Here is a 25,137-nt window from a genome sequence, read left to right as displayed (position 1 = left end):
CACTGAACTTATATTATGTTAAACTGACTTGAAACAGCTTGCATAACTTATACAATTAAGTTAGAACACGATTAACGTAGGTAACGTTAAATACTTTACTATGAGCTAAAAAACATGTGTTGTCAGGAGTAATTGATCATATAATTTTTACAGTGTAGTTACTTAACCTTACATTATTTGATTAATTTCACAAGAACGCTGTCTCAACTCACTTTCAAAACACCGTCAGCTGGCAGAAGCTGCTACTGTACTGTAATACACTACAGCTAGCAAATCCGCACATAACAAATCCGGAGTGCTTGTGTTAAAATACCAATCCCCGTCAAATTGCAATAATAATTAGATAAACGGATGTATGCATTGTTGTTTGGGAAACATGTAACAAATGTAATTAGGCATACTCGACTACAGAAGGTGGAAAATAAGCGATAAGCATCAGGACGACGTAAACAACACTGAACGAGGAACTTTGAAAAAGCTTGCGATAGGATAGATGACCTGTCAGTCAAACGCTGCAGCCAATAAGCGTTCGATATTTTACTACACAGACTGCTTTGCAGTATCTCATTGGACAAAACTCTTATCAATCACCGGGCGTCAGCGTGCCAGTTCAATGAAACTCCGAGTGTAACTATTGGTCGGTCGCATTGACGTGCACCGAAATATTAGATTGTGATTGGTCGGGTGAACCGTCAATCACATGTTTCGCTCAATCGGGCGCATTCTTCCGCCCACAGGCGAATGACGCACGAGTCATGTGTTGTTTGTGCTGTGCTCCGTAGTGTACACAGGGCGCGAGGAGCAGATTGGTAGCCCGCTAGGAGGATCTGCCGATAATAGATCGGGTAAATGTGGTCATGTTGCAGTTGCTGGCATTGAGCTCGAGGAGCATTGGCTGGAATACCTGCTTTTCACGCGGCGGCCGAGAGAAGCGCAACACCGAAAAGACTTAAGCGCGTCGCCTGAGCCTCGGTTCCCCCCCAAACAAACATGGGGTCTCAGTCTGTAAGCCTGAGGTAAAGTCAGTTACCTCTTCTCTCATGGCAAATTTCGCGAACTACCAAGAAGGCAAAGCCGCTATGTTGATGCTGGAAACGCAACAGCGAGCTATCGGGACTAAACCTGCAGCTGCAACGGCGAACGGCGACAGCTCAGTCGGGGAACCCCCTTCCGTGCTGGATGTCGGCGGCGGCGGCGGCGCTGCTTTTCATCCGCCGAGTGAACAACATCAACAACAACAGCAGCCGCCGCAGCACCTGGAGTCTCCGGCGAGGAAAGTATCTTCGTCCTCTCTTAACTCTGCTGCGGGCAACACACACGCTACCTCAGCTTCCCCTGCTGTGAACACCAGTTCCGCTGTGGTGGACGACATTAGGAAGTGCGGCTATCTGAGAAAGCAGAAACACGGCCACAAGAGGTTTTTCGTCTTGCGGGCGTCGAGTCATGTGGGGCCGAGCAGACTGGAGTATTATGACAGCGAGAAGAAATTTCGAAACACGCTGCGCTCGAGTTCAGCGGCTGCCGCCCCAGCCGGCGCCTCTCCTCCCAAAAGAGTGATCTATCTCTACCAGTGCTTCACTGTGAATAAAAGGGCCGACTCTAAGAATAAACATCTCATTGCTCTGTATACCAAGGATGAATATTTTGCCATAGTGGCAGAGAATGAGCAGGAGCAGGAGGAGTGGTACCAGGCGCTGAGCGAGCTCATGAGTGAGAGGAAGAGGGGACACTTGGATGCAGAGGACATTGACGATGGATACGGTACTGTGACCCCGGGGACCGATTTTAAGGAGGTGTGGCAGGTCAACGTTAAACCAAAGGGCTTGGGTCAGACGAAGAATTTAACCGGCGTTTATAGGCTCTGTCTGTCTGCCAAGAGCATCCACCTGGTAAAGCTAAACTCTGAAACACCCTGTGTGAACTTGCAGCTGATGAACATCAGGCGCTGTGGCCATTCAGAGAGCTTTTTCTTTATTGAGGTGGGCCGCTCTTCTTCTATTGGCCCTGGGGAGGTTTGGATGCAGGTGGACGATTCTGTGGTGGCTCAGAACATGCACGAGACTATTCTAGAGACTATGAAGGCACTGAAAGCGTATGCTGAGTTCAGGCCCAGAAGCAAAAGCCAGTCTTCTGGCACCAACCCGATGGGCTTCATCACCACACGGAGACACCTGGGCAACCTCCCGCCCAGCCAGACGGGGCTTCAGCGGCGGTCTCGGACTGAGTCCGTGGTGGGCACACCACCTAGCAGGAAGAGTAGTGGAGCGAGTGGGTACCGATTTCGCACATCCAGCGAGGGAGAGAGCACAATGAACCGCCCCTACAGCTCTGTGACAGGTAGCCTTATTCATCTCAACACAGCACGTGCTAACCTGAGCCGACAGGAAAGTAGCAGTGGGGCTGGGGCTCGCTATATTCGTGCCCCACCGGGCTCCACCTATCATGCCCGTTCAGCTTCGCTGCCGGTGTCACACTTTCCTTCGACCACCAGTCCAATCAGTGTGTCCAGCAGCAGTGGGCATGGCTCTGTGTCAGACACCATCACCCGCCCCTCCAGCGCATCTATTTGTGGATCCCCAAGTGATGGAGGTTTCAACTCATCTGACGAGTATGGCTCGAGCCCCGGAGACTTCCGTTACTTCAGAGTACGCAGCAACACCCCTGACTCCCTGGGGAACACGCCACCCATTCGGGAGGAGCACTGCCTTAATGACTACATGGCTATGGGCTGGAATCGTGATGTGTTCGGGACGAGCGCAGCTGCTGAGGCCACCCGAGATGAGAGCACAGATGAGGATTCACGTCCGGGGTCTTTAAGGAGGAGGACACCCTCCTTCTCCAGGCAGGTTGGGGGTGCTAGTGCTGCTGGAGTGGCTGTTTATCAGAAGATGACCCAGACCACCTTCTCGCTGGACGAGGCTGTGGCTGAGAGTAGCTCTTGGAGTGGCGGTGCCCAGACTGTCTCTACCTCCTCCTCCCTCTGCTCTGACTACAGCTCCAGTTCTGAACACAGCCAGGACCGGCCCCCTAGCCTGCGGCCTGCAGATGCATCCAAGGATGATGGGTACATGCCCATGATGGCAGGTGTACTGCCCTCCTGTAGTGATGCAGACTACATGCCTATGCAACCAAATATCCTCCTCTCCGCTTCTCCAAAAGTCCAAAGTTCTGCTATAAGTGTTCTCCAGCACATGGACCCTCACGGCTATATGATGATGCTCCCTGGTCGGAGTGGAGCCACTGACTCCCCTGTTCAGTCCAGTCCTGACACAAGCAGACGAGCAGAGGGACGGAGAGCCCCAGACCGCACTGACAATGCAGAATACATGGACATGTCTCAGAGTAGCTCCACAGCTAGTACTCAAAAGGTTTCCGCTGAGAATTACTATGCCTTGACCACTCCTCCTGTCCCCAAATCCTACAGTCCATATTTTTCCCTCCCTCGCTCATACAAAGCTCCATCCAGAACCCAGTCTAACCATGATGATTATGTCCCCATGAGTTCCCCAGTGACACCAGTCTACATGTCACCCACAGCCACCCCAGACCGCAGCAGCAGGTGCCCACCCTCTGAATCCTCTCAGCATAATGGTTTCACAGACCGCCGCGTTGTTCGGCCGAATCGTCTGCCACTGGGAAGACGCAGTTTGCATGGCTCTGCTCGAGCAGGTGAAGCAGCAGTGCGGCCTTCCAGCCCTGGAGAATACATTAACGTTGAACTTGGGGATCGACCCACATATTCTGCCTGTCTGTTATCTGCTGAAGGCTCTCCCTCAACCCCTATTGTCAACCAAGAGCAGCGCAGGTCTCCCTTACCACAGGACTACATGAGTGTGGAGGTGGACGGCCTTCCACCAAAGAGTCGGTCCCCACGACCCTCTCTAGTGGCCCCCTGGAATCCTCCTTCATATATCCGGCCCTCATCGTCGTCCCACTGCAGCGGGCTCGCAGTAGGAAAGCCTGATGACTACACAGAAATGTCTTTTGGGGCTGAGGAGGAGTCTAAAAGCCCTACAGCTATGCTTGAGCGCCTGTGTGTTCTTGAGCAACAGTTTTTCCCCTTAAGCCCCCCAACTGAGCCCAAGGTTATCCGTGCTGATCCCCAAGGCAGGCGGAGACATAGCTCTGAGACATTTGTCACATCATCTGGAGCGTCAGATGGAAGTGGCCCAGATGCCAATGGCCAATTGCCTAGCAATAGTGGGACTCATCAAGTGGGCCGCAGCAAGGGTCAGAACTTTGAATGCACTTGGATTGAAGGTGTGACATCCGGCAGCGAGGTAACCCCAGGAACCTCCTCAGATAGAGCCAAATCCCCCTCTGTGAGGTCTGCAAGGACTCTACCTGTGCAACACCAGAATGGCCTGAACTACATAGCCCTAGACCTGAGAGAAGATCTACGGCCTGTGAACGCTCATGATGAGCTTCTCCTGTCCTCCTCCAACGCTCCTCCCCCAGAGAACGGTGCCTATGCCAGCATAGATTTAATGAAATCTGAATCAACATCGAAAGGTAAGATTGTCTTTATGATTTACATTGTTTTCTCATACTATTATCATTTCTGAAAATACTTTGGCATCTGGAAATTGTCGTCTTTGTTTTAAACGTGACATTTGTTTGCATCAATAGTTTTCCTGAAAAAGTATAGCTTAGATTTAAGAGTACTGCATGACGAAGCTTTAGCTGTTACTTTTTCTGTAGAAGATGCAATGATTCTCTTTTTTGTATATTGAAAGTTCAGTGTTGTTTGGAAAAGCAAAACTCTTCGAATTATCAGAAGAAAATAAGTCACACAGGTTTGAAACAACACAAGGGCGAGTAAACGATGACTGAGCCTATTCCTTTAAGTGTGTACAAAACAACACATCTTCATTGTAATGGCCCCCCTCGTCTTGGCTTCTTCTTCATGTTGCATTCCCTGACTCCTTTACCCTGGGTGTTTTTCTTTCATACATCCACTTTGTTTTGGGGCTGCTGTGTAGTTGGATGAGTGTGTTTCTGCAGAGGGAGTGAGAGAATGAAGCGTTCGTGAGTCAGTGTTCTCAGCAAGCCCTCGGATGACTCATTTGTTTATCATAGTTGAAGCAGAGATGGATGAGTGTGTATGAGAGAGAGAGAAAGGTTGGTTTACAGCATGTGATAACTTTCTAGCATCTCCCTCACCCTCATTCTTTTTCTCGTGCCCTTCTTTTCTTCTGGCAAACAGCACTGTTTGTAGATGTATGACTCAGGTGATGATACACAGGAAACTTTATTTTAGGGCAGCATTTTTTGCCGGCAACTTCCAGATATAGATTGCAGGGTTTAGCTGAAATGTTTCTTGCATGGTATGTCTTTGGCTGAAGGACTCGTAACACACAGGCATGTTTTTGGAAACGGGCTGGCCACTATGCTTGTAGTTTAAAAAGGTGCAGGCTTATTTCTAAGTCATCACTTAAATGCCTTAGGCCCACCCTGGAATCTGCGCGCGCAGAATTTAGCAGATCTTCCGCAGATTTTTAGCCTATCATTATTTTGTTTATTTACATGAGTAAATGTGTGTAAATCTATATTTATTCAGTTTTTTAATTAATTTCAGTAATATTATTAACTAATTTGATCATATTTATCTGATTTATGTACAATGCAGTTTGTACAGTCATGTTTTCTGTCTTTTACTAGATATATCATATGACAAACTTTCTTTATTTGCCAAACAAAGTGAATCTAATTGGATTTGCATTTTGAACATTAAATAAAAGATATAATTTTTTATTTCATATATTAAGGTTTTACTTGCGATACTCCTAAAATAATTCCGTAGAAATCTGCAGACTTTTACAAAAATTCTCTGCAGAAATAGCAAAAAACATCCACAGATACCGTCTGGCCCTACTTATAGGTAGGCCTACATGTAATCCTCACGCACAGAAATCCACAGATTTCTGCAGATTTTTAGCCCATCATTGAGTCTAGGTGTTTGTGTAAATGTGTGTAAATTTATATTTAAATAGTTTTCAAATCAATTTCTGTAATATTATTGTGAAATAATAATAGTGATGATAAATGTTGATTTAATTTGTTTACAATAGGGTTTGTAAAGTAATATTCTGTCTTTTAGTAGATGTATTATATGAGAGACCTGCTTTGTTTACTAAATAAGTGGATTTAGTTAGATTTGCATTGTAACTATTAAATATAAGTTAAAAAGGTATTATTGTTTTATTTCATATATTACGTTTTTAGTTATGATAGTTGTAAAATTATTAAGCATAAATCTGCAGATTTTTACGAAATTCTCCACAGAAATATCAGAAAACGTCTGCAGATTCTGTCTGGCCCTACTAACAGTTAACAGATCTACCATAGTTGGGACAAATGGGTTGTCCATCTCTTTGCTGTGTCAATGTTATTGTTGACTAGTACCGGAGGTGTGTAGAGTATTCAAAAGTACTTGTGGAAATTTTTACTCAACTAAAAGTGAAAATCTTTAGTTACTCGAGTAAGAGTAAAAGTTACTCATGTAAATGTTTCTTTTTCTATTTAAAGTAAAAATTATTCGCCCTCCTAGGAAATTTATTTTCTTTTTAAAACATTTTCCAATAAGGTTTAACTGAGCAATGAATTTTTCACAGTATTTCCCCTAACATTTTTTTTTCTTCGGCTAAAATAAAAGCAGTTTCTAATGTTTTTAAAAGCATTTTAAGGTCAATATTATTAGCAATAAATAAAAATTAGCTATTTAGCTATATATTATTAGATATTAATATCATTTGACAGTAACGGAGGAACACTGAAAATGTAGTGAAGTATAAGTAATTGTTTTTCTCTAATAATTAACTTAAGTAAAAGTAAACCTTTTTAAATGTACTCAAAATACACGTTACCCAACAGTTTTACTCAAGTGAATGTAACGAAGTAAATGTAATTCCTCTGACTAGTATGCCGCTTCCCAGTTCACATACTTATATTATCCCCTAAAAATATGTACTTTTTTTGTGAAGATAAAGTATATACTTTTTAAGTGTGTAACAGAAGAGTATGCAAGTTTTGGAACATACTACTACCTCATTAACAGACTGTTATCTGATTAATGATGAACCCTTTCAATCATCCACACATCGTCCACATTTCTGTCATATTTAATTTCCTACCCTACTGGAGAAGCAGCAGCAGATTAATCTGCCATTCACAAGTCTTTCATGCAGAGAAATCTCCTCAGGTCTTTGGGTAATTATACATTCAGAAGGTAATGTCCAAACACGTCTTTATACAAGTTCAGTATTGTTGTTGCAGATTAAATATAACACAGAAAACGCTATTTAAATATTTTCCAGTGAGCTACATATTAATTAACGGTAAATAAAACCTCTTTTTTCTTCTCTACTTGATGGTTGGTCTCGCACGTCCATCCTGTTTGTAGTTTATTTACATTTTTCACCTGCGAATGTAGTTCTTATCGACAATATTAGCAGTTAGAGTATGGACGCTTCTACACTTAAATTTTTTTTACCAGAAATAGTAAACCATCCGGGAACCTTTGGCATACTTTCTGTCAGCATACCCAGATATGGGACATACTAACTTTATATTCAAATACTATTTAGGACTGATAATATGCGAATTGGGACACAGTTACTCAGGAAGTTTCATCTGCAGATGCTTTACCAGTAGCTGTCGTTGCACGTCTTTAAAATAGAAGTAATATAATTTACATTAACACTGGAACTACCAGAAATCTATAAATCCTAGAATGGCCATAGTGTCAGAGCAAAGTTTCAATGCAGTCAAAATGTTGTTTTTGAAATGCATGTCTAAAATAAAGTTATGTTTTTATTATCAGAAAGTTACTTTTTGATTAGAAGATTAGCAACTAGGCAACAGAGGCATGCATATTCAATAACATAGGAAAAAGTAGCAGACACTGAAATGCATACATTTAACCTTAATGACCATTCAAGGTAAAAATATTCATAACTCTATCATATTTTGGACATTAATAAAATAAAATAATAATATTTGAATTAAGTGTGTCTGTCTGTCTGTGTGTGTGTCTGTGTGCGTGTGCGCGCATTTAGGAAAAATCCGTACTATTGTAATGGATGTTTTATTTTAAATTCAATTTATATTTACATTATTAAATTACAAAATGTAGCTCTAGTCTGAAAAAAATTACACACTATTTTTTTTTCTGCGTGATATATACATAATCTGGACTCTTTGTTCATAACTATATTGTTGTGCTTGCTTGCTAGGCTTTTAAAGTTACTAGCATATTCTCTAAAAGCAAACCTCTCTTTTATGTATAGATTGCATCATCTCTGTGTCTTGAATGCTCACTGTGTCTGTACTTGCCTGCCAGCACAGGTTTGCACAAGAACAATAACATCAACTATATATTTCTAAATCTTTCAAGCGATGTCTATATGCTTGCTTTTAAGAGTTTTGGATGCAAAGTAAATTCTAGTTTCGCTAGACCAGTGGATGCACTTGTTCCCTAGACCTGGTCCAGGGACATCCTTATTTGACACGCGAATCAGATCATTGTTTCATCAGGAGAGCACAACAAAAACTGTGTGTCGCATAAAAGAGACATGAAGAATTAGTGCTAGACAGCCCTTGCCTTTCAATTTATAGAAATTGACCCTATCCTTCATTGTGGAAGTGCGCTCGTTTTTTCGATTGTTTTAGAATTTTTGATTCAGATGCCTTTCTACAAACAAGTGTGTCCATGCCAATACAGACGAAGCAGAATAATATCAGTATCAAAGCCAAAACTGCAACTAATTAAAGAAAATAAGATTGTCATCTAGTCATCATTTAAACTGGGTCAAAAAGGTACACTGAAATATTCCGAGCATGTGTTATATCATAAAAGTGCATGGTCTAAAGTGCATGTTCAGTTTCATGTTTCAAGCTTGTGCATGTCTTGTTGGCTAATACACTGCTTTCTTTGATGTGGGCTAATAGTCTCAGCATTTTGCAGCACTGGACATGTGCTGCAGGAAATGCATCAGTGTTGAAAAATGTTGTTCTTAAGCCTGCTGTGTTCATACACCTGGGGGAACTATGACTCAGGTTAGCCTGCTTTCCTCTAATCTGTGCTTCTCTTCTCTTTCAGTATATCATTTCATTGTTTTGTTTGTTTGTTTCAATGTCTTTAAAATTTGCAAACTTTGTGGCTTTACATTTTATTTTTTGGAAATATATAATATAATATCTTGGAATACAGTGGTCTATGCATGTGGTAATCATTCATTGGTTGTCTGGAATGGAGGCAAAAGTATATTTCTGATTGTACATTTATGTTAAATTAACCCTTAACATTGCTTTTGTTGACCTTTTCCCAGGTTCCCACTATTACACCAACTGTGTTATAGTCTATTTATTAGACTTAATTTAGTCTATTTTAGTCTATTTATTAGTATTAATAATAAAAATGTATTGTAACTTTTGCATTAACACATTAATTAATGAACAGCTAGTAGTAGTAGTAGTAGTAGTAGTAGTAGTAGTAGAAGTAGAAGAACACTGTGAAGAGACCCTGTAATTCTGAGCAGTTCATACAGTACATAAAGCTTTCAGCTATTGAGCTGGCAATCTGAGAGCAGTGTGGTGCAAGGACAGGAACTGGAAACTACAGATGTAATGATCTCTTGATTATTATTTAATGCATTGGCAGTGGCAAATAGCTTTAGTTATGGATTTAATTTGATGACAAAATACATGTTTAACTATTAAAAAGTAAAGAGAATACTGCTTTAAAAACAAAGTGTTATTGCACTTTACCTGAACTAGAGATTTGACTGTGAGATTTGGGTAAAATATCTCATTGCGTTTTTTTTAGTTTTTTTTTCCGACAAATATTGCGATATTTTTTTTTTTTTTTGTAGTCAAGCTTCAGCTCAATAATCTGTATCGGAACTTCTTACTGCTAAAATGCAGTAAGTGTTTGTTAAAAAAATGAACTGAAAATAAATAAATTTTAACATCTATTCAAATTTGTTTTTAAATATCCAGAAATTAAACACATTAAAAAAAAAGAGCAAACATTAAACAAGTAAAATGATTGTAAACAAAGTGCTTGTCTGGTGGCGTGCAAGCCAAACTGACATGCTATTTCAGAGCAAATATTTAGAGTTGCATGGTAAACGATATAGGGAGAGACTAGGCGGAATAGCGGTATTTACTTGTGTTTTGTTGTTAAACTAATTAAAATCTACATTATCGATGCTGTAAAAGGTCCCTTATTTAACTGAAAATAGTCTTATCAATCTTTCATCGGAAGATTTTATTGGCTGAACAACAGTTCTGTGATGATATAACCCATTTGTAACAACAACCTCTAACGTTACATCAGCTTTGCGTGAAGCTAAAACCGTTTTAAAACAGAACATTACCTGTCTAAGAGAAATCCTTCAGACATTGTGTCATCCTTTCTCCAGTGTGCAAAGTTAACTACAATATTGATTCAGGTTTTTAAAAAGTTTTGATTCAGCAGGTTTTTACCCATCGCGCGCACGCGTGCTCTCTCTCGTGAACGTGCGGCGGTCGGCGGAGCTGCGTACAAAAGGCTGCGCATTTGCTGACAGACAAATTGGGTTACTTATCGGAATTATGAGAGATGTTGGCCCGACTCTGTTTAATTGGATGAACATTTTTTTTGTTTCATGCCTTACCCAAAATATAAAAATACATATAAATACATTTAGATCATTTACTTTAATCATTACTATTAGATTGCGAAGAGACTTTCAAACAGCACAACAAAAAATGCTTCTGAAGACAATCACCCACTGCACCTTTTATATGAGTCAGTATTTAATATTGTTTTTTTTCTCAAACATATGGTAAAACAACAATAATAATATTTTGTGTAGGTTTACTGGTTTCTTTAAATAATTATATTCTACTTATAATAATTCTGATGTTAAATTATGCAATCTGTCATTGAGAACCTTATTAGACCATTTTATTCACTGGTTAAATCGACACAAACTGAATATTGTTTACATTTTTTTTTTTACCTCTTACTCACAGGTTCTGTTCACTAAAGTAGACGCGTGCACTATACATCGGAACAGACTTGTTTTTATCTTTTATCACTGATATTATCATCTGATATATTAGACTGTGTTTTATACTTTTTATTTGTTTTCGAATGCAGACAAAACAGAAGGAGGCAGGCTTGATAATGTGAAAAAGGGCAATAATGCCTGATTTGTGTTGTTATGAAGGCATTGCCTCTTTTTACTTTTGGCCAAATATTGTCCATTACTACACTACCAAACCCATGGTGCATTTAGTACGTTAAAATCTTGTGGTTTAGGGATGTTTAGTCATGGATTTTAAGACATTGCCATAGAAAACATTTGTGATTTATACACTGTTTGTCACATTTTGTAATATTTTTCATCCAATACCAATTTTGAAGAGGTACTACCCCAGAATCTACTGAACCATAAACTTGATTCTTCCTTAAGTTAGTTGAATCTGCTTTAAAGTAGTCTTACTTTTACTTAATTAATCTCCCATCATGTGTTTATTTAGTAAAAAACACTAAGTATTACCTCAGTTTGTCATATGTAAGTGATGTGGCAGTTCAGTAACTCCTAAATTAGTTTCTGGGTTGGCGTCTCTTATCCAGTTTCTGTTTGTCTCCATCCCTTTCTGAATTTTGGTTCATAATGCAAAGCCACCACTTTTAGTGCTGAGCAATAACCAATAGCAGCACAAGCAGCTGTAAATCAGATCAGTCTCAGACCAAATCAAATCAGCCATAGTTATTATAACTGCTGGTATTCAAAGGTGCTGATCTTTGAAATGGGTGCTTTATCCATCAGAACTGGCACCCTCACAGTCACATGCTAAGCTTTACACTGTTTTCAAATCAGATCAGATAAAAATTTGTATTATGTCACAATACATGTCATAACATTTGCAGATATCATTATCAGAACTACATACTGTATGATCGGAGTTATCTTTGTGATTGAATACTTGTTCACAACAGTTTTAAAAGTCATGTTTTATGTGACTACAAGGATACAAGATCTGAGGTCAATTATCACTATAGCTATAAAGTCTCATGTAAAACACTTTTAACATTAAACGAAGCATGTAATTGGAATCTAAGGTTGTCATTACTAAGTTTGTATGCTGTTGATCTTGCCACAACATTCTAGAAATAGAAAATGGAATCTACAGCGACTTGTTAGGAGCAAAATGGTTTAATTTAGCTAGTAGCATAATAGCTTGTAGCAATTTTATTTTATTTTTTTACCCAAAATCTAGTCTAAATAGGTTTTATTCTGACGTTGAGGGTAGGTCAGATGTTTACGGCACTGGGATGTTAATAAAGCAATGTTTTGGCTACACTTGTACCAGCGTCTGTCTGAATATGGGGTATGTGCACTCTTTGTGGTGTTGGAATGTAAATTAGCAAGTGCATAGCTACACAGGAATGCGTTTTAATCACAACACATAGCGCTTTTCAGAGCTCGCTCTGGGACTATCACACATCACGAGATAAACAGCCAAGGTAGCAAAGAACAGGACAGTGTGTTCTGTACAAAATTGTCACAGATCCTCCAAATGAGCGGAGAAATGTTTGAAATGGTTATTTTAGTCTCTACTGCATGTCTAATGTAGTCTTGTCTGGTGCTAGTTTCAGCACTGAGCTTGTTTTTGTTCAGTCCCCTTACGAAAACATTCGGTGTGACTTTACAGAGTTACAGGTGCTCAAAAGTTTCTTCAGGGAATGTTAAACATTCATGAACCATTTCTGAAAATGGCTTATGTTAACCTTTATTGCTACTCCATCTCATAACAAATAATTAATTCTGATTAACCCTTATGTAGGGGCGAGGCAGTGGCGCAGTAGGTAGTGCTGTCGCCTCACAGCAAGAAGGTCGCTGGTTCGAACCTCGGCTCAGTTGGCGTTTCTGTGTGGAGTTTGCATGTTCTCCCTGCCGGGTGCTCCGGTTTCCCCCACAGTCCAAAGACATGCGGTACAGGTGAATTGGGTAGGCTAAATTGTCCGTAGTGTATGAGTGTGTGTGTGTGTGGATGATTCCCAGAGATGGGTTGCAGCTGGAAGGGTATCCGCTGCGTAAAAACTTGCTGGATAAGTTGGCGGTTCATTCCGCTGTGGCGACCCGGGATTATTAAAGGGACTAAGCTGACAAGAAAATGGATTAATGAATAACCCTTATGTACTGTTGGGAATGCTTTCATCCACTCTGAGGTGTTTTGAGTTATTATGGCCATAATTTGTTCTGTGTTTCAGCTAGCAAAATGATTTTTGGTGACAAATCTTTGCCACATATTTGAAAAAATGCTTTGAATTAAAAAAAAAAACTAAAAACAAACAAACAAAAAAACAAGACTGTGTTATGCACCATCAAATGTGCTTATAATTAAAGTCAGTGGGGCAAAAACAGCCACCAGCAGTAAATTAGTGAGAAAAAATGAAAATCTAACAATGCATCAAAGCCAATGTTGTTACTAATCGTTCACATGTCCAAGGCTGTGATAAAAGGTTAAAAAAAGTCCAGTCCACAATTACTTTTATATTGAAAATATGTCATTTTGTGTATGTGTTTTATTTCAACAAATCAGTGACATCATTTGTGAATTTGTTAATTAAAGAGTTAAAATCCTGTAATCTTCTAAAAAAAATTATACATTTGATCAGGACTAAGGTTACTTAACAGATTTATACAAAATAAAAGAAAAATATATTAATCTCTGAAGCATTTTTACAGCAGTTCAGTGGATGTTTTCATCCTGAACATAAAAGGTAGTCAATTTGAACAGTGCACAAGGGTTAATTTGATAATAAGGGATGGTCAACTCTAGTTTTTATATTTTGGTGATTTTTAGGAATGAATTATGTTTGATGCTGTGAGAGCAGAATTCACAAGACTATATTAGAAAACCTAAGAATTCATACATGTATTCATTTGAATAAAACCAGATTAGCGGTGCTTTTTAGTACCCCATGTGAGAACAAAAAAAATATTTGTTTGACAATCTAACTGATTCATTTACTAGTATCTTTAGTGTTGTCTTTCTTTTTTTTATTAAAATTTAGCTTAGCCAATTTACCTATACCACATGTCTTTGGACTTGTGGAGGAAACCGGAGCACCCGGAGAAAGCCCATGCCAACACGGGGAGAACATGCAAACTCCACACAGAAATGCCAACTCACCCTGCCGAGGTTCAAACCAGTGACCTTCTTGCTGTGAGGTGATTGTGCTACCTACTGCGCCACTGCATTGCCCTATAAATTACTAAAGTATATTTTCATATGACTATCTGACAACTTAAAATAGATCTGGTATAGTAAATATCGCAGCCTCTGTTCATTTTACCTTAAACCTATTTATTTGTTTGGAACAGAGATGTCCAATGTAGGGCCCACAGGCCAAAGTTGGCCCAATGTAACCTTTGATTTGGCCCACCGTCCCATCTGAAAAGACAGCAAGAATGATGGGGAGGTGGTTGAGGCAAGTAGCGCCATTTCTTAGCGCATATTTTTTTATGTAAGAACTATTAAGTTTTATTTGAAAGTTTCTCGTTTTTCCTTTAATTTTAACTTAAAGTTTTATTGCACATAAAGTCACACGTATAACATTTATCTAGAAGATCTCAGCTCTTGTTTGAGAAATGTGCTTCAGACGAGTTGTGCTGGGTTAAAGTCCTGCTCTAGAGGCATCAAGCTCTTCTTTACATCACATATGCCTATATTTACAGCGTTATTTTGAGAGCACACCTTATTTACGACCATGGCATGTGCTGAACGGTATTGCTCTTATTGCAGGAAATGAGGACCGCAGGTAACAGGATCCTTTTCCTGTGTTAAATTCTGTTCAAACATGCCACACTTGCATGTCTTGTTCATTGCTTTGCACAGAGAGAATGTGTTCAAGGATGCACAGGCTTTAAAGGGATAGTTCACGCAAAAATTAAAGTCTATTCACGATTTTATTCATCTTTAAGTGTTTCCAAGCCTTATGGGTTTCTGTCTAAAAAATAAACCTGTTTAAATTTATTTCTTCTGTAGAACACAACAGAAGATATTTTGAAGAATGCTGAAAACTTGCAATTAGTTTCTTCCATAGTAGGAAAGACAAATACTATGGAAGTCAGTGATTACAGGTGTCCAGCTTTCTTCAAAATATCATCTTTTGTGTATAACAGAGGAAATAAACACAAACAGGTTTGTGACGGTGTCATTTCATGTAATAAATAAATGAATAAAAATAACTTACTGGTTGAATATAAGTTACTAAGCCATAATTTGCCTTGGGTATGAATAATTTCGGGCTTGATTGTGTATAAGTATCTGCCTCATCACTGTATAGGGCCAATAATTTTTGGTGCATTAAAACAAAACAGTTTTATTAAAAAGGTTTGATCAAATAATGTATTTAGAAATGGGAATATATAGATTTAAATTTAAATGCATTACAAATTGCCAAATTTTAACTAAATTTAACATTTTTATGCTTCTTTTGATTTTTCCTCTTCATTAAATGTAACATTTTATTTCTCCCCAGCATATTAATTTGTTGGTATTTTTTTATTTTTTGGGAACTCTTTAAGTTAAGAGTAACTTAAGTTTTTGGAAAATCTTTAGTCATTTTGTTCGATTAGTTTCAGTTTTGGCTTTAGTAATGACTAATCTAATGTATAAGCACAAATAAATAATTGTAAAGCGTCCTATAGAAAATATTAATTTAAAAGAGAGATCTGTGCGGTGTGTGTACTCAGTTGTGCTGAGCACTGTACACTGTGTAAAGTAATTACTTAAAAGGGTGAGTAAATCCATTGCCTTAAAATTACTTTAATGCAAGTCTTTCTATTTTAACTAAAGCTGTTATGTTCACCTAATTTAATGTTTATAATTATACATGTATTCACTTGCGTAATATTGGTTTTTAATGCACTAGTGATTTGTTAATGCTTTTGAAAAGGCTCTGTTTACCAAGTCTGCCTTTATTTGGTCAAAAATTCTATCGAAATGCATAAAATATTGTTAAATATTGTTTTATTCCTTTATTCAATTATTATCAGATGTTATTTAGCCATGTGATGTTAAACTGAAATAACTTCAGTCTTCAGTGTGATCCTTCAAAAGTCATGTTTTTTTCTTTTCTTCACTTTTTCATAAAACCCACATACAGTGTGTATACACACAAACGGAATTGTTTTATTTACATCAGCTGTTTATTAGTACTTGAGTAAAACAATACAATACCTCAACCCAACTACTAACTTACTAACTAATAACAAGCTGTAAATTTATCATTTATTGAGCTAAAACACATAAAAGTCATGTAATTGTCTATATAACTATATGGTCTTGATGCCTTATGTAACGTCTTGTGTAATTCCAATGGGTTTTGATGGACAATTAATATAAAATGTATATAAATATAAGAAATACAAAATCAGTGTGGTTGCGTTTCAGAGATGACGTATTGCTGTGTACCAACACTGTTTGTGAGTCTGTACATCAGCCTTTAGAGTTCAACCCCAACTAGTTTACTGGTATGTTGAGTTACTGATCTACATAGACACAGATTGAAACTTTGACCCTATACACAAGCAAACAAGTTTTCCCTCCCTAAAGAGACCTTCACCCTATGTTTGTGTGCATAATGATTAGTCGATTCTTGATGGTTTCCTTTAACTACATCTATAAACACACACACACTCATAAGCCTTGCATATTGACCCCTTGAACACTTTGGAAAAATGCTAATGAGTTCAGAGCAGATTTGGAGTAAAGAGACAGTGATGCATTTCAGCTCACGAGTGTGTGTGATGGCGTTTAGCACATGTTGAGGTGTTCTGTCGAGTACTATGCAAGCTATCACATGAGCTTTTTAAAAACCTATGGACCCAAATTAGGATTGAGAGATGACAGGAATGTTTTGGTCCAGAACATGGTGTGCTTAGCTTGAGAGACTTGTGCACATGCGCACACAGTCACACCACTTCTTCCTATTTAATTATTGTATCTGTGAGTTACTCGACCGGTGTTTATTGTGTTGCAATATCCTGTGTGATCAGTTTACATCAAAGGTGAATTGGAGCCTCCTTAGCAACCACATCATAAACCCCTGTGTGGCACACTTTAATATCTGTCCTGTCTTTCTCACTCTCTCTATATTTATCAGTCTATCTCTCTTATTCACTTTATTGTGTGTGTGAGATACATGGCTCCATCCAGCTTTGGTGTTACACATTAAAAGTTGAACTTCTAACTTATTAGATAAAAGTGATATGTTATTTGGTCAGAAATCATATTAGATATTAGTATGATTATGATGATGAAGGTGTTTATTAAAGGTGGACTTTTCTTTGTGTTGGTAATATTGGTTTTTAATGCACTGCTAATTTGTTAATGTTTTTCAAAAGGCTTTTTTTCCACCAAGCCTGCCTTTATTTTATTAAAAAAATCCATTAAAAATACATAATATTGTAGGGCTGATCGTGATATCATGCTTTATATCATTCCGATATTGACAATTATGGAATTTTTTTTTAACAAAATGTAACAAGTTTTTTAAAGGAATAATATACTTTTTTTTAATCACTTTATTTTAATTTACCAATATTTCTAAGGCAAATAGTTTTAATAGTCCAAAACAAAAACAAAATATCTGATCTCTTTATATTACAATAAACATAATTGTTAAAGAGACTCTTAAACTTAATAAATAAAATGTTACTAAGTGTGTGGAATTGTAAAGGTAGATCAACATCTGTAAGCTGTCAATAATAACGATACAGTAAACCTCAAACTCTGTAAACAAAACAAATTGTAATAATCAAATCTGAGCTTCCTAAGTAAAGGAACCAGTCATCATTATTCAAATACATACTGCAACATTACAAAATGTGAAGTTAGATGACTAAATTAGCCTCTCTGCTAAAAACTCTTTCAGACGGGGTGTTAGCGGATAGGATGCACAAGAAAAGAAACCAAAAAGCCATTCTGGTGACATCCTTTTTTATTTATAATCTCCTCACTGCTGCTATATGGCACTCATTTTTCCGTGTGTTGTTATTTTGACCTGAAGTGACAAGTGCGAGTGCATGCTCTTTGTTTGCCTGAGATAATTAGTCTGCCATTATTACTAAAATGTGTATATACCATACAAAGTGTGAAGCAAATTGGTTAGTTCTAGCACTCGGAGCATTCGGAAATGTTCAGTGTACCTGAAAAACATACGCCGCCTCCATTGGAAATGGCAAACTGACACCCTAAGCTTATTGTCGTTGCTTTTAAGGCATGCGCTTGAAATGTGTATATATGTATGTATCTTATACTTGTCCATAACTTCATGAGAGTTCTTAAATTTATCCTGGGTAAGCACAAGAGATTTCTTTCAGAAACATCCAAAAATATTACTCTAATATGTCCTTGTTCCATTAAAGCACTATGCCATTAGCGCATTACATAATGCATAAGTTAAGCTTAAGGCATAATTGCCTTTTGCATCATATGGATTAGTTTATCACATTTTATGATCATTTCCTGGCATAGGTGGCTTAGACAAGCTTAAGTTCCACCCGGTGTCCTCTCATATCATGAATTATGTGACCAGTCGTCATGGTGAAATAGAGGTCAGCTGTTTTCATTTAAAGAACTTTCCACAGAAGGGTGTGTGTGTGCGCTTGTATGTATGTGTGTGTGTGTGTGTGTGTGTGTGTGTGTGTGTGTGTGTGTGTGTGTGTGTGTGTGTGTGAGTGAGAGAGTGAGAGAGTGAGTGAGTGTGCGTCTTTGGCACATTCAGGATGGTTGTGATTGGGGTTTGTGGGTCATTGCCATCAAGGCGAAGCGCTTAAGTGTCTTAATCACATGAATCAGCCCTCTCTGCCAGTAAGTCCACCATACTAGATGATTAAAACCCACCTTTCTTAAATTATTTTCCTAGTGAAAGAAGAGTCTCCAGTTCCAGGGCAATCCCATTGTCTTAGGTTAGTAGCTCCTAAAATAGGCTGGAGCAACGGTGGTTTGGTCATTGTTCCACTGTGGTGCCAGTCTGCTCTGGCATGGCACAGTGAATGACATGCTTGTGCTATGTGAGCATTCATGTTTTTTAGGACAGTTTGAGAAGATTGCTGGCTGACATCTCTGATTCCAGGAAAGTGGCTAATATATTACTCCTGACCTACCCAAACTAGACAAGTTATGACTTAAAATGAATTAAAAATTGGTGTTTGTGGACAGGAGAGGCAATGAGATGTGGTTGTAGGGTAATGATGGCATCAAGGCCAAGAGGAACTCTGGGACCTTTGGTACCCCATTGGACCTGCCCTTCAGTTGAACAATGAAGCAGCGGCATTGCTGCCACTCCAGACGCCACAGTGCGGAGAGCTCTAAAGGCAGTGGCATTGTGCCCCCACCACCATTGTTGGGTCAGACAAAGCCTTTTATCAAAGCTACTGCTTGTGTACACCAGGGTCAATGCAGGGCACACTGCAACCCCACTGCCCACCACAGTCATAAGGGGATAGAGAGGACAGTACCAGGTGAGGGACATCTGTAGGACTTGAGATTGGGTAGAGATAAATATAAAGATAGACATATCAAGGAGCTTTACTTCATTTTATTCACTTTGTGTTAAATGTAATCAAGAACAACCAAATGTGCAAAGCAATCTCACTTTTTGGAATTTGTGTTTAATAGGATGACGATAGGGTATTAATAAGAATAAGAAGATTATGACCAACATGGTTGCTATTGCTTGTATTTTTCTCATTAACACTTACCATTCTATTTTATACTCTTAAACACTTATACACAATCTAAAATTTTCCCTGGCCCTCAACACTAACACTTCCTATTAAGTTTTCATTTTCCACGCACTCGCCACACACCACCTACAGACTGGTTTCAAGTGGCTGCCATTTTAAAAGCGAAAGGCTGAGTTGGGTAGAAACCTAGAAGTATTGCCTGGAGTCACATAGGAAAGGTGTCTGTGATGTAGTATAATGTATATAATGGCATCTTATCAGCAAAGAGAGAGTGACATATTTATCATTTCATCCCCTTCCGAGTGACTCAAAGGTCCGTTCTGAATGGATACTGAAAATAAAAAGGAATCAGACCCTCATTTTCAGTTAAGGCAAATGGCACCAGTTAGCTAACATTTTCTTTCCCAAACAAAAGTTTTAGAAGCAATTCATCAAACCAACTTAATAAATTCATTTATTCATTTTCTTGTCAGCTTTGTCCCTTTTATTAATCCGGGGTCGCCACAGCGGAATGAACCGCCAACTTATCCAGCACGTTTTTACGCAGCGGATGCCCTTCCAGCTGCAACCCATCTCTGGGAAGCAACCACACACACTCATTCACACACACTCATACACTACGGACAATTTAGCCTATTCAATTAACCTGTACCGCATGTCTTTGGACTGTGGGGGAAACCGGAGCACCCGGAGGAAACCCACACGAACGCAGGGAGAACATGCAAACTCCACACAGAAACTCCAACTGAGCCAAGGCTCGAACCAGCGACCTTCTTGCTGTGAGGCGAACATGCTATCCACTGCGTCGCCCCAACTTAATAAACTGATATTTGACCTGTCACGATACTGAATTTCGGTACTGAAATTTATAAAACATCAATTTCCTGCTAACATTTAACCGATGTTGAGTGCGTTCCTAAACAGCGCTAATTTGCCATAGTATTCACCAGTGCTTAACAGAAATGACTGGGATTGGCTGTGAAGGTCATCAGTTTACTGCACTTTACCGATGTATACCGAGTGCAAATGCAGTCCAACAATCTTTGACTGATCTTCTTGGCTTTAAAATGCTCCAGTGTCCCTATATCTGTGTTTACACTGGATGAAGGACAGTGAACTGATGATCCTCACAGTCGATCACAGTCATTTCTGTTGAGCGCTGATGAATGCTGTGGCAAATCAGCTGTGTTTAAAAACACTCTCAACAAAGCTTAAATGTTATCGGGAAAAGGACATTTTTAAAATGTCTGTACCAGGACAACACTATTGCAGACAACTCGAGGATGTGCTACAGAGGACTGCATTGTTTTATCATTCACCAGGTTACAAAGGCTGAAGCAAGGAAGTTCCCCCTCGGTGTTTAACTGGTGCCATGATCTGAAGCCTAGGAGGACACTTAAGTGTATTACTCTTAAAGAGATTGTGATGTTGTTTGATGATAAATTGCTTTTGATTGTTTTGATTGTCCGGGTTTCTTCCCAACGCAGCCTTGCTTTCGTTTTTTAAAATAGCAGCCGCGTGAAATTAAGCGTTTAGGTGGCATGGAGAAGCAGTGTGTTAAATCTATCCAAATCAGCCTTATGTGCAATCTTGTATTTTCTAAAATCCTTTACAGAAGAGAATTGCTCCACTTGCAAAATTCCTAATTATTTGTGAAAAAGGGCAAGACGCATAAGATGTAACCTAATTTAGCATCTCTGCCGCTCTCACTCCATCAAAGGGTGATCTTGATGACACAAATCAGCTCTCCATGCCAACACAGTGGAGCTTGACCAATGGCATCTGGAATTGGTGCCACCTTTTCTAAACTCTTCTACTAGTGAAAGAAGAGACTCCCGCCGGGTCATGGGCAATCCCACTGTCGAACGCTGGCAGAACCGCTCCTAAAATAGGCCAGGAATGAAAGGGAGGCAGCAGTGGTTTGGTCATTGTCCCACTTATAGCTGCGGCCTGCTGTGGCATCACACTATGATATGCTTGTGAGGTGTGAGCAGGGTGTGTGGTGACGCACATGGAGTTTGGTGTCCATGTAGTGACGCAGATGGTCTTGAGCTGCCATTCACATTTTAGGGCAGAGGATGCCTGCATTGGATCTCTTCCATTACGCAAATGAGGTTAATACATAACACATCAATGGCCCAAACTGAAAATGCTCAGACCACCTTTATCTTGGTTTGCTTTGCGTTTACGCAAAAGTAGGGGTTGCTAATATTGGCTTCATTTTAGTCGTTATTATTATTAATTTATTTAATTTGGTAACTTTTTTTCTGTAATGTTACTGTAGTTTGTGTAATGCAAGCTTCAGTCATTTACGTATTTATTTAAACTACTATCTAATCTATTAATAAAGCGTATTTAAATTTGCAGTGTTTTGAGGGATATTTAGTGTCTGACCTACAGTATTGTCTCATTAGTTATTTTAAAGGTCACTGCAGGTCAAACTATACAAACTAGACATCTAATTTTTGTGTTTTAGGCTATATGTTGATACCAACACCAATTTACCTAAAAGTGTCTTGTGAACATTTAAGATATTTATCAGTGCTCTAGATCTGCCAGTTTCAGACTGGTGAATGATTTTTTTTTTCTTGCATAGACCAATTGATGCGATTATGGATTCACAATGATAATAATGATTATATGGGTGGTTAAATGTATATTTATATTATCTGTTATTTTAATCATTATTTCTCACTGATATACCGTTCCTATGATATATATATATATATATATATATATATATATATATATATATATATATATATATATATATATATATATATAAAGTTTTAGACAACAGAATCTTCAGCAGAAAAAAAGCCAAGATGCCATTTTAAATTTCAATGAAATCTGTCTTTTGGAAACTATTAAAGACAGCAGATGTCAATGATTCATTTGGATTATTTAGCCTGACATGTTTAGCAAATGTTATACTGCAATATTGCAGTAATGTTTGCAGATTATGTTAAATTCTAAACTGGCCTGCAGAAACCCTTTGATCTCTGGGGCTGTATTAGATACTGGATTCTGTGTAGATGGTAAATATGTATCTTTTTTTGAAGTCTCATGAGAAACCCATGTTTAGGTCCTGGCTCAGAGCTTTTCTTGATAACATTCCACTTTTGTTCCATATCAGTTTTCTATTCTGCCCCATCTCTGTAAAGCAGAGGTCTTCAACCCTGTTCCTGAAGATCTAACTTCAGAGTTCAGCTCAAACATAACTGAACCAATTAATTAAAACTGGTTGTAACTGAAATCTGCAGGAAGGTTGGTGACCCCTGCCTGTAAAACAAGCAATGAATTAACAATAGAAAAAGCAAGTCTTTTAAAATAGGTATATAATATTAATGTATAATATAGATTTAAGTTGTCAGTAAGAGTCTATTTGTGAAATTGGACATTCTGAAATTGGAAAACTACAAATCGCAAGAAGAGAGCGTACTGACTTTAATAGATTGTTAAAATAAGAGTGTGGTTGTTACTGTAGGGCAGTGATGGCATCAAGGCCAGGAGGAACTCTGGGACCTTTGGTACCCCATCAGACCCGCCCTTCAGTTGAACAATGAAGCAGCGGCATTCCTGCCACTCCAGACGCCACAGTGCGGAGAGCTCTGAAAGCGGTGGCATTGTGCCCCCACCACCATTGTTGGGTCAGACAAAGCCTTTTATCAAAGCTACTGCTTGTGTACACCAGGGTCAATGCAGGGCACACTACAACCCCACTGCCCACCACAGACATAAGGGGATATAGAGGACAGTACCTGGTGAGGAGCATCTGTAGGACTTGAGACTAAATGAGTGGGATGGAAGGATATCATTTGACAGGACGGATAGTACGTGAGCCTGGGAAGAGGATAAATGCAGGTGTATGTATATAAGCAAGGTCTTGCATGTAATGTGGGGTTATATCTTTTTCTGCGTAGTAGAAATGGTTTTGGTTCTATTTTCATGCTCAGTGTTTGCAAGCTTTTACTGTACACTTGTATGAATGAACAGTTGATATCAAACACTGTGTGAGAAGCTTAAATGTCCAGCCAGTGTATTTGAATGTACTGTTACATCCCTTTGAAGTATTTATTATTATTGTTGTTTATTTGTGTGTTCACTGCCCATTAGGAGTGGTTATGTTGTGTGTTTCTCTCTTAAGCTGCGGTCACACTGGGCTTTTTCTCCCATAGACTTCCATTTATACACACGCGAATGCATCAGACCGGAAACGCAGGGTCATGCGTCAAGTTTCGCAGGTTGCTGCGGTGCAAAGTTCAAGCTTGGTGAACTCTGACCTGCGAAATCGCATCACTAGACTGCGTGAGACCAATCGAGAATCAAAACATGACCTCTCTGGACAGAAATTTAAAATATGGAGCAATTGCTCGCTTTTAAAAATGTCTAACAATCTTGTTCAATCCCGCCTCTTTTTTGCAGCGCCGCACGACAAAATTTCGCATGCTCAAACTCTAATGTGACCGCAGCTTTACTCTTCCTGTGTGTCTCTGCCTGCTCGCTAGGTAGAGCTGATTGGGCCCAGGTGGTGCTCATCAGTGGAGCGTGCTGCTGTAACGCGCTGCTATAAAAGAGCAGTGTTCCTCAACCCAAGGAAAGGTTCACTTTCTCCCCTGCTCCAGACTTGTGGTTGTTGCATACTTTGTGGTTATTGATCCTGTTGTATATTGAGAGAAGTTTTTTAAGCTATTGGGTTCAATTTAACTTCTGTCTTTAAAGAAACTTTGTGTTTCTCTTGTGTTATGGAACTTTACAGGCATGGTGTCTGCTTTCTTAGTAGTATGATTTAAATATACTTTTTTGTGTGGTATTTAAAAGGTAATTGTATTGTTTCTTTGTCTGACTTTTTGATTTACAAAATGAAGCTGTAGGGAGGGGGTGCCATTTTTATTTTTTCACTTGTTTGACTGTGTTTCTTCATAGTAAAGGAGTTAAGGAAAACCTTTGTTGTTTTGTTTCTTTTCTTTTACCTGAAACTAGGTTATTTAGTACTCCTAAGCTAGTTCTGTTTTGTTTTATTTTTATTTTACTTTATTTTTTTTGTTAATACTTCTCCTAAAGACTTATGCTTTATTTATTGTTTATTTAATGAGAACAAAATAATCAAATATTTAAGTTTACTCTTGTGGTTGTTTCACATTTCTGAGGCACAGGATTGAAGTGTTCCCTCAATTTTTGTTTATTTAACCTTTTCACAATTCATTAATTTGGTCTTCTTTTCCTTAAATTCTAAATTTTAATTTACTTTATTTTCCTTCCCCAACCCTAGACAAAAAAGGGGAAGGAATGTAACAGTGCTCACAGTCATAGTTCACAATCAATACATTCATTCATTTGAACCACAAATGTAAATATTTAAAAAAAATCTGATCAATGT

General features: G+C 38.7%; 1 protein-coding gene across 1 annotated transcript in view; it reads left to right on the top strand.

Annotated features, from left to right (window-relative positions):
• Window positions 1–739: 739 nt before the first annotated feature.
• irs4b (insulin receptor substrate 4b) overlaps window positions 740–25,137 on the top strand; it is a 30,523-nt gene continuing 6,125 nt past the window's right edge. Inside the window, exon 1 of the mRNA XM_009303448.5 lies at window positions 740–4,512. Within this exon, the coding sequence (XP_009301723.3) occupies window positions 1,041–4,512 (3,472 nt within the window). The 5' untranslated portion in view covers window positions 740–1,040. The remainder of the gene's footprint in view (window positions 4,513–25,137) is intronic.

Source organism: Danio rerio, chromosome 7 (assembly GCF_049306965.1).
Source record: "Danio rerio strain Tuebingen ecotype United States chromosome 7, GRCz12tu, whole genome shotgun sequence".
Lineage (NCBI taxonomy): Eukaryota > Metazoa > Chordata > Actinopteri > Cypriniformes > Danionidae > Danio > Danio rerio.
Note: the sequence above shows the minus strand (reverse complement) of the source record. Positions and strands in the feature narration are given on the sequence as shown.